This window comes from Dipodomys merriami, unplaced genomic scaffold (assembly GCF_024711535.1).
Source record: "Dipodomys merriami isolate MVZ:Mamm:240054 unplaced genomic scaffold, mDipMer1.0.p SCAF_45, whole genome shotgun sequence".
NCBI classification, from domain to species: Eukaryota; Metazoa; Chordata; class Mammalia; order Rodentia; family Heteromyidae; genus Dipodomys; species Dipodomys merriami.
Window position 1 is genome coordinate 4,456,018 of NW_027206013.1, and position 16,297 is coordinate 4,472,314.

The following is a 16,297-nucleotide window of genomic DNA, read 5'->3' on the forward strand; positions in this document are numbered from 1 at the left end:
AGTTGGCTTTAGCCTGTAGATAGCCATCCCCCCCAAAAGTTGCTTGGACTCAACCAAGTTGTTGAGAACAAGCTGATCTGCTTGTACAGTCTTTTTGTTTTTGTTATTTTGTTGTGTGTAGTCTAGTCTGACCTCAAGTTCATGATCTTCCCTCAGCCTCTCAAATCCTGATATAGTACAGACTTGTACTACCATGGGTGGCTCCACTCTCAGGTTTGAGGTGACCCACAGGTACAATGATTCTCCCTGACTGTCCCCACCACAGCAGCCCGGCTGCAGCCCCAGTTTGATCATCCACTGAGTCTGGCCGGAAAATCTCCAACTTACTCCCTCCTGTTCCTCTTACAGTGAATCGCTGTGGCCAATTGAGGCCAGAAATGCAGCCATTGCCAACCACTGTTTCACTTGTGCCATTAACCGTGTGGGTGAGGTAAGTCTCCGAGTTCTGGTTGAGGGAGCTCTGGCCTTGGTGGGGACACATCACAGGTGTCTCGCTGTTCTCCATGTATGCAGTCTCAGAAGGGAGAAACTGGCTTCATGTGGTACTACTTTTTGTTTTTAACCAAAATCATTCTGAGAGGATCTTTGATTTTGTAGTTCTCAATTGCTCATTGCCAAATTTCCTTCTTTGACCCCATGAATAGATCCTATGAACTGAATAGCTTTGACAGATACTATGTTTATTTCATACTAGCATTCTCCCACCTCTGTCTCTGTTTCTGTGTGTATGTGTATGTGAGTGTGACTCACAATTTGAACCCAGGACCTTGTACATCTGAGGCAAGACTGCTATACACTAGCCACACTTTCACCCTCTCTTCCTTCTTCTTAATAATCAAATATTAAACTCACATTAGAACATCTGACAAGTCTGAGAAAATGAAGGTTTGCACACATCCACACTAAGTCGACTGACTTTGCACTTTGGGCAACATAAAAAACTCCATACTTTAGCCAGTCCAGGGTCTCAGTATTTTAGAAAGACTAACCTCATATGCTTTCCACAATCCTAAGGACTAGGATTTTTTCCTCCCAGATTACAAATTCCTCATAGACAAAAAAATAAAAATCTGCCTTTACCTCCCTTGTCAAATTCCTTGCTGGCTAGGCATTGCTCAATGCTCAGTGAAACATTTAACAAGTACGTCTTGTTTGTCTAGAGTCAGACCCTTCCACCTCCCTTCAACCATTTCTTAGCTAACTTCCCCAGCATGCTTTCTGTTGTTGATCTGGCCAAGTGATCTGGAATGCATGTCACAGTGGTGCCACCCATAGGCTTCTCTTACCTTGCTTTTCCTTCATAGGAGCACTTCCCCAATGAGTTTACTTCTGGAGATGGAAAGAAAGGTAGGTTCTGTGGACCTACATTTCTGTTTTGGTGGGTCCCACCCTCCCCTTGTCCATTTACTTGTTCCTGGCAGGGTCTGCCCACAGCCTGACTCAGCTCAGTGGAGACACTGACTCTTCTGCTTTGTTGCCTGTGGTGGGAGATCTTCTATGGCATGGACAGCCAAAGGGGGATTGGCTTCACACCCCTCCCAGAACTGTGAAAATGTGTGAGAACTCCCCATAAGGGGGCTCCCTGCAGCCTGCAAAAACCCCCTCCCTCCTTCCTTTCCTTGCCACCACCCAGCCAACAAAGACTGCCTTAGGTTTCTGGAACCCATAGCTTGTTTTGATCTGTGACACCCCACAACACCTCTGTAGGAAACTTACACAGTTCCCATCTGGCTTAGGATGTGGAAAGGAGGAGGGGCTTCCCTTCTCCTTTAGGTGTCTCAATTTCCTGGAGGTGGCAGGTGGGGTCCCTCCCTAAGAACCTAAGGGGTTAGCAGGATGGTGAGATCTATTTTCTTCCCAAGAAAAGACTTCTTAAAGGGATTCCACACCCACATCATGAGTGCCCAGATGACACCCAGACCTGCATTCTTCAATATCAATTAGCCTACTGCATTCTTCAGTATCAATTAACATACGAAAGAGGCAGAAAAATGAGTGTTTTTAGCTACATAGACAGCCACAAACACTTTACATGCCTCTGGGGTATCTCTTGGCCTCTGATGACTGGTGAGAGGACTAAGGCATAGGAGGGGGGTAAAGTGACAGAGCTTACAGGACAGTTTACTAAGTGGGACACCATAGGAAGTGGTCATACAGGAAGCCCTGAGTGTGGGTGGCCAGTGTTGATAGTGGAAAGCCAACACTGCTTAAGGATGACATTTAGAAAGTTTCTCAGAGTCAGAGTGGAATGACACAATGGTCACCTTTGTAGCCTCTTGGTAGATGTTCAGGCAGGAGGAAGGGGGCAAATCCTTTGGGCTTAGGTGTTTTCCAGACTCTGGGGAGGGTGGTATGCACACCTTGTCCTAGTTTCCCTCAGGGTACCTGCCCCTCTGCAGAGCCCACACTGTGTGTGTACAAGCTTGTGACTGCTTCCCTTTGCTTCTTAAAGCTCACCATGACTTCGGCTACTTTTATGGCTCCAGCTATGTGGCAGCCCCTGATGGCAGCCGGACTCCTGGGCTGTCACGTAACCAGGATGGGCTGCTAGTTGCTGAGCTCAACCTCAACCTCTGCCAGCAGATGAATGACATGTGGAACTTTAAGGTGGGTGCCCAAGTCCCCTGCCTCCTGCCTCACCATCTTGCCTATTGGGCCAGAAATTGCAGTTGCCTGGTTTGTACTCAGATGACCTGCAGAGGGTGCCCACTCCCACCTGAGACTTCCAGGAGTGCAGAGAGCCAGGCCTGTACTTCCCTCCTGCCTGCAGGGATGAGCCACTGAGCTGGAGGATGCGCCTGCAGCAGCCTCAAGTTCTCCTCTCATCTGATTTAGAGTGCAGCGCCTCCACACAAATTAATCCCAATTTCATTTATCCAGAGACTAGAGTGGATTGGCTTCTGTAATCTTTTTTTTTCCTTTCCAGGCATTTGCACTTGTTGAAAGATAAATGTGTGTGTCTGGTTCTGTCTGTGACCAGGCTCCACAAAGTAGGCCTGGACAATGGTGGGAAATGGATCATGTAGAGAAACTGGATCCAGGCCTGGCTCTGGCTCTGCCTTGGCCTTGCTGGCAGCTTTTGCTTCTAGGCTTGAGAACTGATCATAAAATGAGAGGCCTAACTCAAGGACTCTCTGCTGCTTTTTTTTTTTTGCCAGTTGTGGGGCCTGAATTCTGGGCCTGGGCACTGTCCCCCAGCTCTTCAGCTCAAGGCTAGTGCTCTACCACTGGAGCCACAGCGCCACTTCTGGCTTTTTCTGCTTATGTGGTACTGAGGAATCGAACCCAGGGCCTCATGCATGCAAGGCAAGCACTCTACCACTGAGCCACCTTCCCAGCCCCTCTCTGCTGCCTTTGAGGTAGAACATCATCACAGTCTAAGAGGACTGTTCGGGCCTATCATCTGAGGTGAGAGAGTGGCTGCCAAGACTAGGGTCATCTGGAAGAGCTTAGAGATTGAATGTTTGCTATACTCAAGTCCTGTAGTATTTTGTCCCACTTTCACTCTAGGTTCCTCCTAATCAAAACAAACCAAACCACTGAGTCCTGACAATCAGATTTCACTGGGGTTGTGATCTGCTTTTAAACAGACTGAGAAGCCTTGCTTCTCCACTTACTTGTGCATGGGATATTTGAAATGTCCTCCAACCTCAAATCCTTGCCGGACAAACAAGGCTTTGCCCTAATCTGTCTCTTTTTGGACAGCTAAGATGAATGCAGGATTCTTGTAACTCAGAAGGCACAGCCAATACTGCCAACTACCTAGTTTAACAAGTATCACCAGAAGCAATAAGCAGAATATTTTCTCATTAGATACTTGCTCAAAACAGAGCCTTCCCCATAATTGTGATGAGTGTGAGCTGATGTCCAGGTTTTTAGAAGGAGCTGACTTTTGGAGGAGAGAGGCAGGGGGCAGGGAGGTGAGTATAACTGGGAATGTGTAACCTAAGTGGACTTTCTGACTTTTCATCCCTAGTCGCTGTTTCCATATGGAATTTCCACATGGAGCAGACCTACTTCATACTCTGCCAGGAAAGTCAAGTTTAAATTCCCAGTGTTCTCTGCTCCTGGTTCTAGTGACCTGAAGAAGTCACTTCCTTTTCTGAGTCTTACTTAGGCTGCTCTTCTGAAATTCTTCACGACTGCCTCAGAGGAAGCCATATAGCGTGGAAGGTGCTGGTTGCAGGTCTCAGCAGGCTGTCCTGGACTGTGAGAGTGAGCTTGGCACTCGTGAACCTCACGGGAATCCATGCAGAGAGGTCATACTGGAGGTGCTTTTCTATTCTAGTCTGGAACTGTCCTATCTGCCAGCCTGATGAATTCCTGTCCCGTGGCTGCCCCCCAGTGGCAAGAGGTAGAGGTAAGCAAGTGTTTGTAAACAGGAAACTACAAATGTGTGTTTTGCTTTCAGATGACTGGCAGATATGAAATGTATGCTCGGGAGCTTGCAGAAGCTGTCAAACCCAACTACCATCCCACCATCATGATGGAGTCCTTGACTTCAGCCTCTGCCTACCAACATGGGGAGGAGCAGGAATCTCTGTCCCTAGTGGATTCATATCATAGTACCTAGAGGAGTTTTTAAATGTACCTGCAGGGGGAAGGTGCAGTGGAGAGTGACTGCTAAAAATGGTTGCAGAGTTACCTTCTGGGACAATTGAGCTGTTTTGGTGTTAGATTCAGGTGATGATTACACAAGATCGAACGAAATTAAATACCACCAGGGGCTGGGAAAGTGGCTCAGTGGTAGAATGCTTGCCATTGCATGCATGAGGCCCTGGGTTCGATTCCCCAGCACCACATAAGCAAAAAGAAAAAAAGCCAGAAGTGGCGCTGTGGCTCAAGTGGTAGAGGGCTAGCCTTGAGCTGAAGAGCTGAGGGACAGCACCCCACGACCGGACCCAAAAAAAAAAAAGAAATTAAATACCACCAGATTGTGGGGTCCTTCAGCATCCAAAAACTTCCTGCTTCAGTTTTCCCAGGAGAAGCAGATATTTGGCCTAATAAGTGATAAGTTGGTACCTTTAGGAAATAAGTACTAATGTATTAGACACTATTTGATTATCCACACCTCTGATTGTCTAGAAACAGAATGGAGATGCCTGTCTTAGAGTAGGCAGACCCTGAATAGATGTGGTCATTTCAGGGTTGGCCTCTTACCTGGAACTTAAGGCACTCAATAAACATTTGTTCAATGACTGCCCTGTGATTAGGACAGGTGTCAGGGGCAGACTCCGAGGCAAGAACTTGCATTGATCTGTGACCTGCTTGCCCTAGGACCCCTGTGCAATCTTGGAGAATGCCTTCGGATCCCTCAGTTTTGTCAGCTATGAGAAGGTGACATCTATAAGATGACTGACTGAGGAGCAAAGCTTTTCTTAGATCCCCGAGTTCTGGCAAGCAACCTTCATGACAGGTCACAGAATTACTTTGGTGCTGGTGATTGAACCCTGGGCCTCACACATAATAAACGCAAATGAAATTCTCAACAATAGACTATATGTTATACCTTAAAACAAATCTGAATACATTGAAAAGAAACCTGGAAAATTGAAAAATTGGTGGGAAGTAATGACTATTCTTTATTTTTTTTTCACTGCTGAGAAACAAACTCAAAATCTTGTCCACGGTAGGCAAGCACTCCAGCAGTGAGATACATATTCTGTCCAACAAAACATTCTTCTTTTCTTTTCTTTCCTTTTTTTTTTTTTTTTTTTTGGTAAGTCCTGGGGTTTGAACTCAGGGCCTAGACACTGTCCCTGAGCCTCTTTGTGCCAGAAGGCTAGCACTCTACCACTTGAGCCACAGTTCCACTCCAGGATTTTTTTTTGAGAAGTTTAATGGAGATAAGAGTCCCTTGGGGACTTTTCTCTCTGGGCTGACTTTAAACCGGTATCTTCAGAGCTCAGCCTTCTGATTAGGATTACAGGCATGAGCCACCAGCTCAACAAAACATTGTTGAAACACCAAGGAAGTTAGAAAATATCTTGAGGCACATGAAAACAAAAACAGTGTCACCACTGTGGAGGCTCTTGACTATCAGAATAGCTACTGAGGAGATGGAATTAGGGAAGATTTTAGTTTGAGGCTAGCCCTGGCAAAAGTTCGAGACTTCATTTTAGCCAATAAAGCTGGATGCAGTGGTGCACACTTGTCACCCCAGCTGCATGGGAAGGAAGAACAGTGAAGGCAGGGAGAGCTGGGTGAATGGCTTAAGTGGTAGAGTACCTGGCTAGCAAGTATAAGTCTGCGAGTCCAGGGACTGGGAAGGTGGCTCAGTGGTAGAGCGCTTGCCTTGCATGCATGAGGCCCTGGGTTCGATTCCTCAGCACCACATAAGCAAAAAGAAAAAAGCCGGAAGTGGCGCTGTGGCTCAAGTGGTAGAGCGCTAGCCTTGAGCTGAAGAGCTGAGGGACAGCGCCCAGGCCCAGAGTTCAGGCCCCACGACCAGACCTCCCCCAAAAAAAGACTGTGAGTCCAAACCCTAGTACTACCAAAGGGGGAGGAAAACACTGTAACAGAACTTAGCAAAAAGCCATGCCAAAGCCGGGCACCAGAGGTTCACGCCTGTAATTCTAGCTACTCAAGAGGCTGAGAGCTGAGGATGGCGGTTCAAAGCCAGCCCGGGCCAGAAAGTCTGTGAGGCTCTTATCGCCAATAAAAAAAAAAACACTAGAAAACCAGAAGTGGCACTGTGGCTCAAGCAGTAGAGCGCTAGCCTTGAGCTGAAGAGCGCAGGGACAGCGCCCAAGCCCAGAGTTCAAGCCCCATGACCTACCAAAAAAAAAAAAAAAAGCCATGCCAAGAAAGAATATAGTATGAATACTTGTATTGAAAAATTGGGGGAGTGGAAGGGGGACGAAAGTGGGGGGAGGGCAGAGCAGAGATAGGGAGGATTGCATTTCTAGAAGCAGCCCAGACAAAATTTGTGAGACTCCATTTCAAAGCTAGGCATGGTAGTGTGCTCCTGTCATCTTGGCTACATAGGAAGCATAAAAAGATCACAGTCTAGGCTCAAAGGCATAAACATGAGACCCCATTTAATAAAGCAAAAAGGACAGGGAGACATGGCTGTCAGATCACCTGCCTTGCAACACAAGGCCCTGAATTCAAATCCTCCTGCAGCCAAACAACAAAACCCAAACCAACAACCAAACTTCATGCATTATTCACATGTTAATGGATAAAAAAAAGAGCAAATGAAATTCTGTGCTGGCCAAAGGATTAGAGAAGAGAAATAACTAGAAAAGAGAAAAATGACAGGCAGTCAGTGAAACCAAATGTTTATTTTTCAAGAAAACAAAGCTAGGCGGCATATACATAGCTGTAACCCCAGTACTTAGGAGGTGAAGACAGGGGGATCGATCATGAGTTCAAGGCCAGCCTGGGCTGCACCCTGTCTTAGAGAAATGACAGCCTTTATATTAAGAAAAAAAATACCTGGGCTGGGAAGGTGGCTCAGTGGTAGAGCGCTTGCCTTGCATGCTCGAGGCCCTGGGTTCGATTCCTCAGCACCACATAAGCAAAAAGAAAAAAGCCAGAAGTGGCGCTGTGGCTCATAGTGGTAGAGCGCTAGCCTTGAGCTGAAGAGCTGAGGGACAGCGCCCAGGCCCAGAGTTCAGGCCCCACGACCGGACCCAAAAAAAAAAAAAAAAAAAGAAAAAAGAAAAAAAATACCTGGAAATTTAGCAGTAAAAATGGGAGCATTGCTTGTGATTTTACAGAAATAAAAAGAACGTCAAGATAATTGTATGGACAATATATGCCAACAACCTGGATACTCTAGGTGAAATGGACAAAGCTGTAGAAACAAAACCTACCAAGATTGAGTCATGAAGGAACAGGAAAATCTGAATAGACTTAGAACTAGCAAGGAGAACTAATCAATAAAGACTTTGAGAGAACGTTTGAACCATTTGAACCAGGTAGTGAATTCTACCAAAAAATTTAAAGAACTAGTAACACTCTTCAAGCTCTTCCAAAAAATTGGAGGAATACTTCCTAACTTGCTCTATGAGGCCAACACTAATGTCAAAGTCGAAGACACTACAAAAAACAACAGACAAGCCAGGTGTCCATGGTTCATGCTGTAATCCTAGCTACTAAGAAGGCTGAGATCTGGAGATAGAGGTTCAAAGCCAGCCTGGGCAGGAAACCCCATGAGACTCTTTATTGAACTTCCAAAAGCCAGAAGTGGAGCTGTGGCTCAAGGCATAGAATGCTAACCTTGAGGGAAAAACTAAGCAGACAACACCTTAGGGACAGCACCCAAGCCTTGAGTTCAAATCTCATGATTGATACAAAACAAAAACAGAAAAACAACCCCCAAAATTTATAGATAGATAGCCCTTGTACTGCTTTTTAGATGGATTCTTGCTTTGTGGCCCAGGTTGGGCTCATTTATCCTGCTTGGACTATAGATAGGTACCACTGATTTTGGCTTCCTTGTGAATATTGATGCAAAACTCCCCAACAGATTCCCAACAAACCAAATTGAACAATTAAGATGTTCATTTACCATGACTAGGTGGGATTTATTCTTGGAGTACAAAGCTGATTCACTATAGTTGGTAGGGAAACCAATACATCACATTAACAGAATGATTTTTGTTAATTCTGGTCATTAATGTGACTATCGTAATTGATAAAGAACATTTGGCAAAATTGAAGGAGGGAACCAAGAAAACCTTTTAGAACTAATCATCTAATTTAGAAAATTGGCCACATACTAAGACTATTTTCACAATTAAAAGAAAGAAAGAAAGAAAGAAAGAATGCCACTTTTTTCCAGTACTGGGACTTGAAATCAGGGCCTTCAGCTTATTCAGCTGGTGCTCTACCAATTGAGCTATGCCCCCTAGAACAGCCTTTTTCTTTGGTCGGTTGTGGGGCTTGGCCTCAGGGCCTGGGAACTAGCCCTGAGCCTCTTTGTGCTCAAGGCTAGTGCTCTACCACTTGAGCCACAGCACCACTTCCAGTTTTCTATTGGTTGATTGGAGATAAGAGTCTCACAGACTTTCCTGCCTGGGCTGGCTTTGAACTGCAATCCTCAGATCTCACACTCCTGAGTATCTAGGACTACAGGTGTGAGCCATCAGCGCCCAGCTCACTTCCAGTTTCTGAGTGGTTATTTAGAGATAAATATGTACTTTTCTGCCTGGCCTGGCTTCAAACTGCAGTCCTCAGCTCTCAGCCTTTTGAGTGATTAGGATTATAGGCATGAGCCACCAGTGCCCAGCCAGAACAGCTTTTTGATGATTATTTTGATGATGTGTGAATTTCTGCCTAGGCTTCCCTCAAACCTCTCGGTTTCAGCCTTCTGAGTAGCTAGGATTATAGGTGAGAGACTGGCATAAGGATCATTGTTTCCAATTTCTAATCAACATTGTGTTTTGGAAATTCTAGACAAAACAGTTGACCAGATGAAATTTAAAAAAAAAAATGTTCCCTGTTTGCAAGGAACAAAATCTTACGTATAGAAAGCCAAGGATTCCACTCTCTAATAACTTTTAGAAGTAATAAGTTAACTCAACAAATTGACATGGTACAAAATGAACACACAAAGCCAAGTATGGTAGCACAAACCAGCACCAGGAAGTAGAGGCAAGAAGCTTGGCCTGGGTTATATAGATCCTATCTCAATAAAATAAACCAAAAATATTAACAGTTAAAAATATTAGTGTTTCTATTCATTAACAAATCCAAAAGGAAATTAAAACACTTCTATAACAATAGTATCAAAAAAGAATAATACCTAGGAGTTGACCCAGTAAGATGATAAACATTACTGAAGAATAGATCATCTAAATAGCTCATTTTCTTGAGTTGGAAAACTTATTTTTGAAAAGTGGATAATACACAAAGCACTATATAGATTCAACACAATTGCTATAAAAATTCCAGTGATTTTTTTTTGAAAAAATTTAAGTAATTGTACAAAGGACCTTTTTTCATAAATAGAAAAACTAAGCCATGGGCTGGGAAGGTGGCTCAGTGGTAGAGTGCTTACCTTGCATGCATGAGGCCCTAGGTTCAATTCCTCAGCACCACATAAATGGAAAAAGCCAGAAGTGGCGCTGTGGCTCAAGTTGTAGAGCACTAGCCTTGAGCTGAAGAGTTCAAGGATAGTGCCAGGCCCAGAGTTCAAGTCCCACAACCAACCAAAAAAAAAAAGAAAAGAAAAGAAAAGAAAAACTAAGCCAGGCACTGCTTTTCATGCCTGTAATCCTAACTATTTGGGAGGCAGAAACAGGAGTATAATAGCTTGAGGCCAGCTGATAAAGAAAGAAAGAATTAAAAAATAAGCAATGCAATAAAGGACTGGCAAAGTAGCTCAAGTATTAGAATGACTGACTATCAAGCAAGAGGCTCTGAGTACAAATCCCAACACCATAATATGTGTCAAGATCATCCCATGAGGAAAAGACAGTCTTCTTAAAATGGTGTTAGGAAAGCAGGATGTCAGATGCTGGATGTGGTAGACTACATAATCCCAGCTATGAAGGAAATAGAGATGGGAAGGACCAAAGTTCAAGGCTAGCCCAAGCAAAAAATTAGCAAGATCTTGTCTAGCAAGCCAAGCAAGATAACACAAAATGAAGAGGCTATAAAAGAGGACTGGTCTGAGGCCAGCCCTAGGCAAAATGTGAGACCCAGTACTACTCCCCCCCCCAAAAAAAAAGGAAGAAACCAGACTATCCTGTAGAGACACACACACACACACACACACACACACACACACACACACACACACACACACACACACACACACACACACACACACACACACACACACACACACACACACACACACACACACACAAATAACCACAAATGGAGTAATGTAAATGTAGCCATCCCTGTAATCCTAGCTACTCAGGAGGCTGAGATCTGAGGATTGCTGTTCAAAGTCATCCAGAGCAGGAAAGTCTATGAGACTTATCTCCAATAAACTATTAAAACACACACACACAACAGAAGTGGAGCTGTGGCTCAAGTGGTACAGGGCTAGCCTTGAGCAAAAGAATCTTGGGGACAGGCTCTGAGTTCAAGACCAGTTTGAGTGTGTGTGTGTGTGCCAGCCATGTGCCAAATAACCAAAAATTATACAAACTGGACATCAAAAATCTTGTGCATCAAACAACACTAGGAACAGAGTAAAAGGAAAAGCTTAGAATGGGAGAAAACACATGCATAATATGAATATATGTTCTTGGGCAGAGGACTCGGACATTTCTCTAAAGAAGACAGCTGATAAGTTTATGAAGATACCATCACTAATCACTAGGGAAATGCAGACCCAGACAACAATGATAAAACCAAACACTCATTAGAATAGCTAGTGTCAGCAAAACCCAGAAAATAACTGTGAGTAAGGAAGTACAGTTAGTGGAACTCTCATATAATCTACACGGGGTCCACCAAAGGGAGGACTTTTCTGCCCACCAGTAAGAAAGGCTTTGCACAGAATAAATACTTCATTGCCTTGTCCAAGGAACTGTGTTGCTTTTTTTTTCTGGGATCTGAGGGAGCACAGATCCTGTTGAATCAGACATCTGGACTGGCATCTGAGAAAGAACATTGTCTGGGTCCTAAGCCTCTGTCCTTCTGCATTAGTTGCACACTGAGCTGCAGATTAAAGGCAGAATGAGCCAGATAATGTTTGGTGAAGGCCATGAGGGGGACAAGGCACATCCATTGGACATTTAGAGTAGGCTTCCCAGAAAGGGGCCATGTCAAGTTGACCTTCCAAGGCTTGTGGTGGTCACCTGGCTTATCAACACGTTGGTTAGGAAATAAGAACAAGAAGGACCTGAATAAACCTGTGCCTGATTTACATCTGCCTACACAGAATTATGCCATCAATTTAGAGGCAATTTTCAAGTTAAGTTGTTGTCAAAGGGTTGTCAGAGTTTTGATCTTTCTTTTCTTAATCCACCCACATTTTCTAGTTAGGTTAGGAAGGGTGAGAGATCCTGGTTTAGAGTCAGAGATTTTTTTTAATTTTTTTTTTTGTGTGGAATTGTTAAAGGTGAGACTTTCAGAAACTGAGTTTTCTCTTAGGAAACTTTAATCACAGAACTCAATGTCACAGCTCTTTTGTGTCACTTTCAGAACTAGTAGGGAGTTGAGAGAGACCAGGCTAGCTGACAGGGTTCCACCTTGCTTCTTCTTTCTGCCTAGTTCAGAAATGCCAAATAATCTTACCACTCCTCCCTTCCAACAACCATCACACTTGGCTGACATCGGAAGAGTCAAAAGACCTTGTCAGGACTTTTTTTTTTTTTTTTGGTTGGTCATGAGGCTTGAACTCTGGGCCTGAGCGCTGTCCCTCAGCTCTTCAGCTCAAGGTGAGCACTCTACCACTTGAGCTACAGCACCACTTCCAGTTTTCTGGTGGTTTATTGGAGATAAGAGTCTCATGGATTTTCTTGCCCAGGCTGGCTTTGAACCGTGATCCTCAGATCTCAGCCTCCTGAGTAGCTAGGATTACAGGCGTGAGCCACAGGCGCCTGACAAATCCTCTGAATTGCCATGCTAATTTTAGATAAAACCAGATAATAAATACAGAAATAGATGGAGCACATGTAACATGATTGTCCAGAATTGTTATAATAACTAATCAATTTTCAATTAAAAAACACAAGAGGGAAACCAATCAATAGCTCTACTTTTCTTTTGGGGTGTGTGTGTGTGTGTGTGTGTGTGTGTGTGGGGTGTGTGTGTGTGTGTGTGTGTGTGTGTGTGTGTGTGTGTGTGTGTGTGTGTGTGTGTGTGTGTGTGTGTGTGTGTGCCAATCCTGGGGTTTGAACTCAAGGCCTGGACACTGTCCCTGAGATTTTTTTCTTAACTACTAGTGCTCTGCCACTTAAGCCTCAGCTCTATTTCCAGCTTTTTTGGCAGTTAATTACAAATAAGAGTCTAATGAATTTTTCTGCCCAGGTTGGCTTCCACTTGAATAGCTAGAATTACAAGCATGATTCACCGGTGTCAACTCCACGTTTCTTAATATCAGAGTAGAAAAAAGTCTGGAAGGGTAATAAGTCAGAGGGCTGCTGACCTGGTTTTTATAGATTATTGACAATACCCATACACTGCCAGATGAAGAAAGGTGATAGGTGTGAGTTTAAGCCAACACCTGGAATCCTCTGAGAAATGACCATGTAACTGGCAGATGACTTAGACAAGGAACATTGATTATGCATCTTTTTTAAAAATTTTATTTTATTTTATTTGTGAACATACTGTACAGAGGGGTTACAATTACATGGGCAGGATAATGCATACATTTCTTACCAAGCATTGCAGCCTCCTCCTTTGGTTTACCCTTCACATCCCTTCCCAGCCTCCCCCCTCCCCCCCAATCCCAATTCTTCTCCTTTCCCCCCTTCCCCCCCCCCCCGCACCGTCTTTTTTTTTTTGCTGGTCCTGGAGCTTGAACTTAGGGCCTGGGCACCGTCCTTGAGCCTTTCTGTGCTCAAGGCTAGCACTGTACCACTTGAGCCACGGCATGACTTCTGGCTTTTTTCTGTTTATGTGGTACCGAGGCATTGAACCCAGGGCTTCATGCATGCTAGGCAAGCAGTCTACTGCTAAGCCACATTCCCAGCCCTATGCATCATTTTTATCTTCAATGGAAGTCTAGAAACAAGTGAAGCTGGAGTTTAAAGGAGATTCTGAATTTAAAGTGAAAAGGAGATTCCGAATTTCCTTAGCAGGCGAGACAAAATGGGCAAACAGACAAACTCCTGCACAAGTTTGAAAAGGCAAATGTGCAGGAAGGTGTAGAGGAAACAAAACTGGCTATCACAAAGTCATTTCAAAAACAATGTGGCAGAGCCAGGTGCCACAATCCTAACTATAGTATAATCCTAACTACTCAGGGAGTCTTAGATCTGAGATTCAGGATGCAAAACCAGCCCGGACAGGAAATTGCTTGAGACTCATCTCCATTAAACCACCAAAAAGCCCGAAGTGTAGCTTTGGTTCAAATAGTAGATTGCTAGCTTTGAGCAAAGCTCAGGGACAGCACCCAAGCCCTGAGTTCAAACCCCAGGATGGGTACAAAAAGCAGACATTTCAGTTGCCAAGTATGGCACTGTACTCCAGTGGCTTGCCTGGGAAAGAAACATCTGTGGCCTCATGGTGCACTTGTAGTCCAGTTAATAGTATTCTCCCAAGAAAAAGGGGTGTGGGACCCCCCACTCAAGGCAGGAGATGCTACTCAGTTCTCAGCACCTCACAGATAGTAAACAAACTTAAATACCATTTCTGAATGTTGGACATGTTTTTTTTTTTTTTTTTTTTTTTTGTCAGTCGTGGGGCTTGAACTCTGGCCTGAGCGCTGTCCCTCAGCTCTTCAGCTCAAGGCGAGCGCTCTACCACTTGTGCTACAGCACCACTTCCGGTTTTCTGGTGGTTTATTGGAGATAGGAGTCTCACGGTCTCTCCTGCCGGGGCTGGCTTTGAACCGCGATCCTCAGATCTCAGCCTCCTGAGTAGCTAGGATTACAGGCGTGAGCCACCAGCGCCTGGTGTTGGACATGTGTTTGAGTGTGTCCCCCAAGAGTTTGTGTGCTGTAAGCTTGTTCCCCAGTGTGGTAGGACTAGAGAGAGATGGTCAGGTCACCTTTGGAAGAGATGAATGCATCTGTCATGTGTCTGGATGACTCGTGAGTTATAAAGCAAGGCTACTCCCCATGCTTGGCTCTCCTGCCTCTCAGCCATCTTGTGACACAATCAAGGAGGGGCCCTTACTGGGACACCAATGCCATGCTGTCTGGACCTTCCAGGCATCAGAATTATGGGTCAAATATACCTCTTTACATATAAAACATTTGGATTCGGGTATTTTAATATACAAAATATAAAATGTACCACAAAATGGACTAATGCAGAGGATAAGCCTGACAGGTGAAATGATGGTCTCACGATTATGCCCAACAGAATCAGCAAGTGGCCAAAGGAAGGGGATCAAGACCAGGAGAGTCTGGAAAGTGAAGGCTTGGTGATAGGTGATGTACCAGAGTTCCAGGGCTCACAGAAGCTCTGGTAGAACAATTGTTTCCTGTTGTTAGGCCACCGTGAGACACAAGGCTAGGTGCTTAGTGTGCCCCAAGGACATTCAGGTGCTCACTGGCCTATAGGAGGCTTGGCGTCCTGAGAAATCGCCCTGTATCTGAGGGCACAGGGCCAGGAAGGATGGCTCATCTTTGAGGGACAGATTGTTGGGACCCAACCTTAATGTTAGGACCCAGAGAGCCTATGTGACTCCACCCTGGTTCAACATCCATCTTGTTGTTTACAAGTTTAGGAAAAATGTGGACTGCAAGTCTCTGATAACAGAACCTAGAGGCCAGGTGGACACGTCAGTAATGGGCACGTGTGTAACACCCCACCACCAAAGAATGGAGCCCCCCTGTTCCCTACCCCCAACCCATGCACCAAAACTGACCAAAGTGGTAGGCTAGTTTAACCAACTGCTTAGGGATATGTTGTGGGATTTTGTGGGAGTGTTGCAATGCTATTGGCCACCTGCATGTGGCCAGCCTAACGGCATCCCATGGTCTCTATAAAAGTTAGCCTGCGCAGCTGAGCAGGGTTCGCTCTCTGCCAAGGTGGCCCTGATAGGTTAGTCTGTTTCTAGATGCTTGGCATGAAATATACCTTTGTCTGGCTTTCGCTTTGTTTCAGTCTCAATCCTTTGATCATGGACCCCAATATTGGGGGGGGCACCCAATAAGAGTCTCATGGATTTTCCTGCCCGGGCTGGCTTTGAACCATGATCCTCAGATCTCAGCTTCCTGAGTAGCCATGATTACAGGCATGAGCCACCAGCCCCCAGCTCCCTGAGCTTCTTTTGTCAAGGTTAGCACTCTACCATTTGAGCCACAGCACCACTTCCAGCCTTTTCTGTTTATATGGTACTGAAGAATCGAACCCAGGGCAACATGCATGCTAGGCAAGCACTCTACCACTGAGCCACATTCCCAGCCTCTAAATAATAATTTTTTTAGAAAAGAAAAAAAAGATCCAAACCAGCCTCTGTGCACTTAGCTTTTGCCACCATCAATTCAGCCTAAGTGAACAAGTGATTCTTTCCCACATAGAGCTTCAGTACTGTCCCTCCTATTCCAGACATGAAGGGAGCCCTGAATGTTTTGAATCAAGTTTCCACTCTTTGGGATAGGCATTTCTGGGGTCCTGTATTACTCTTAGTCTTGTCTCTTACCACAGATTTTTCTCCTACCTTGGAGAGCCAAACTGAAGCATCTACCAACCTTCTTAATCCATTGCT

At 44.8% G+C, this 16,297-nt stretch overlaps 1 protein-coding gene across 2 annotated transcripts in view; it reads left to right on the top strand.

Annotated features, from left to right (window-relative positions):
• The window catches only part of Upb1 (beta-ureidopropionase 1), a 47,269-nt gene extending 31,588 nt beyond the window's left edge, over nt 1-15,681 (top strand). The window contains exons 7-11 of one of the 2 annotated variants that reach the window (XM_069994416.1): nt 349-430; nt 1,305-1,347; nt 2,453-2,607; nt 4,289-4,360; nt 5,278-15,681. In XM_069994416.1, coding sequence (XP_069850517.1) covers nt 349-430; nt 1,305-1,347; nt 2,453-2,607; nt 4,289-4,360; nt 5,278-5,355 — 430 coding nt within the window. In that variant the 3' untranslated portion in view covers nt 5,356-15,681. Of the gene's footprint in view, nt 1-348; nt 431-1,304; nt 1,348-2,452; nt 2,608-4,288; nt 4,361-4,411 lie in introns of both variants that reach the window. The other variant, XM_069994415.1, reaches the window with a different exon arrangement.
• Nucleotides 15,682-16,297: the final 616 nt, after the last annotated feature.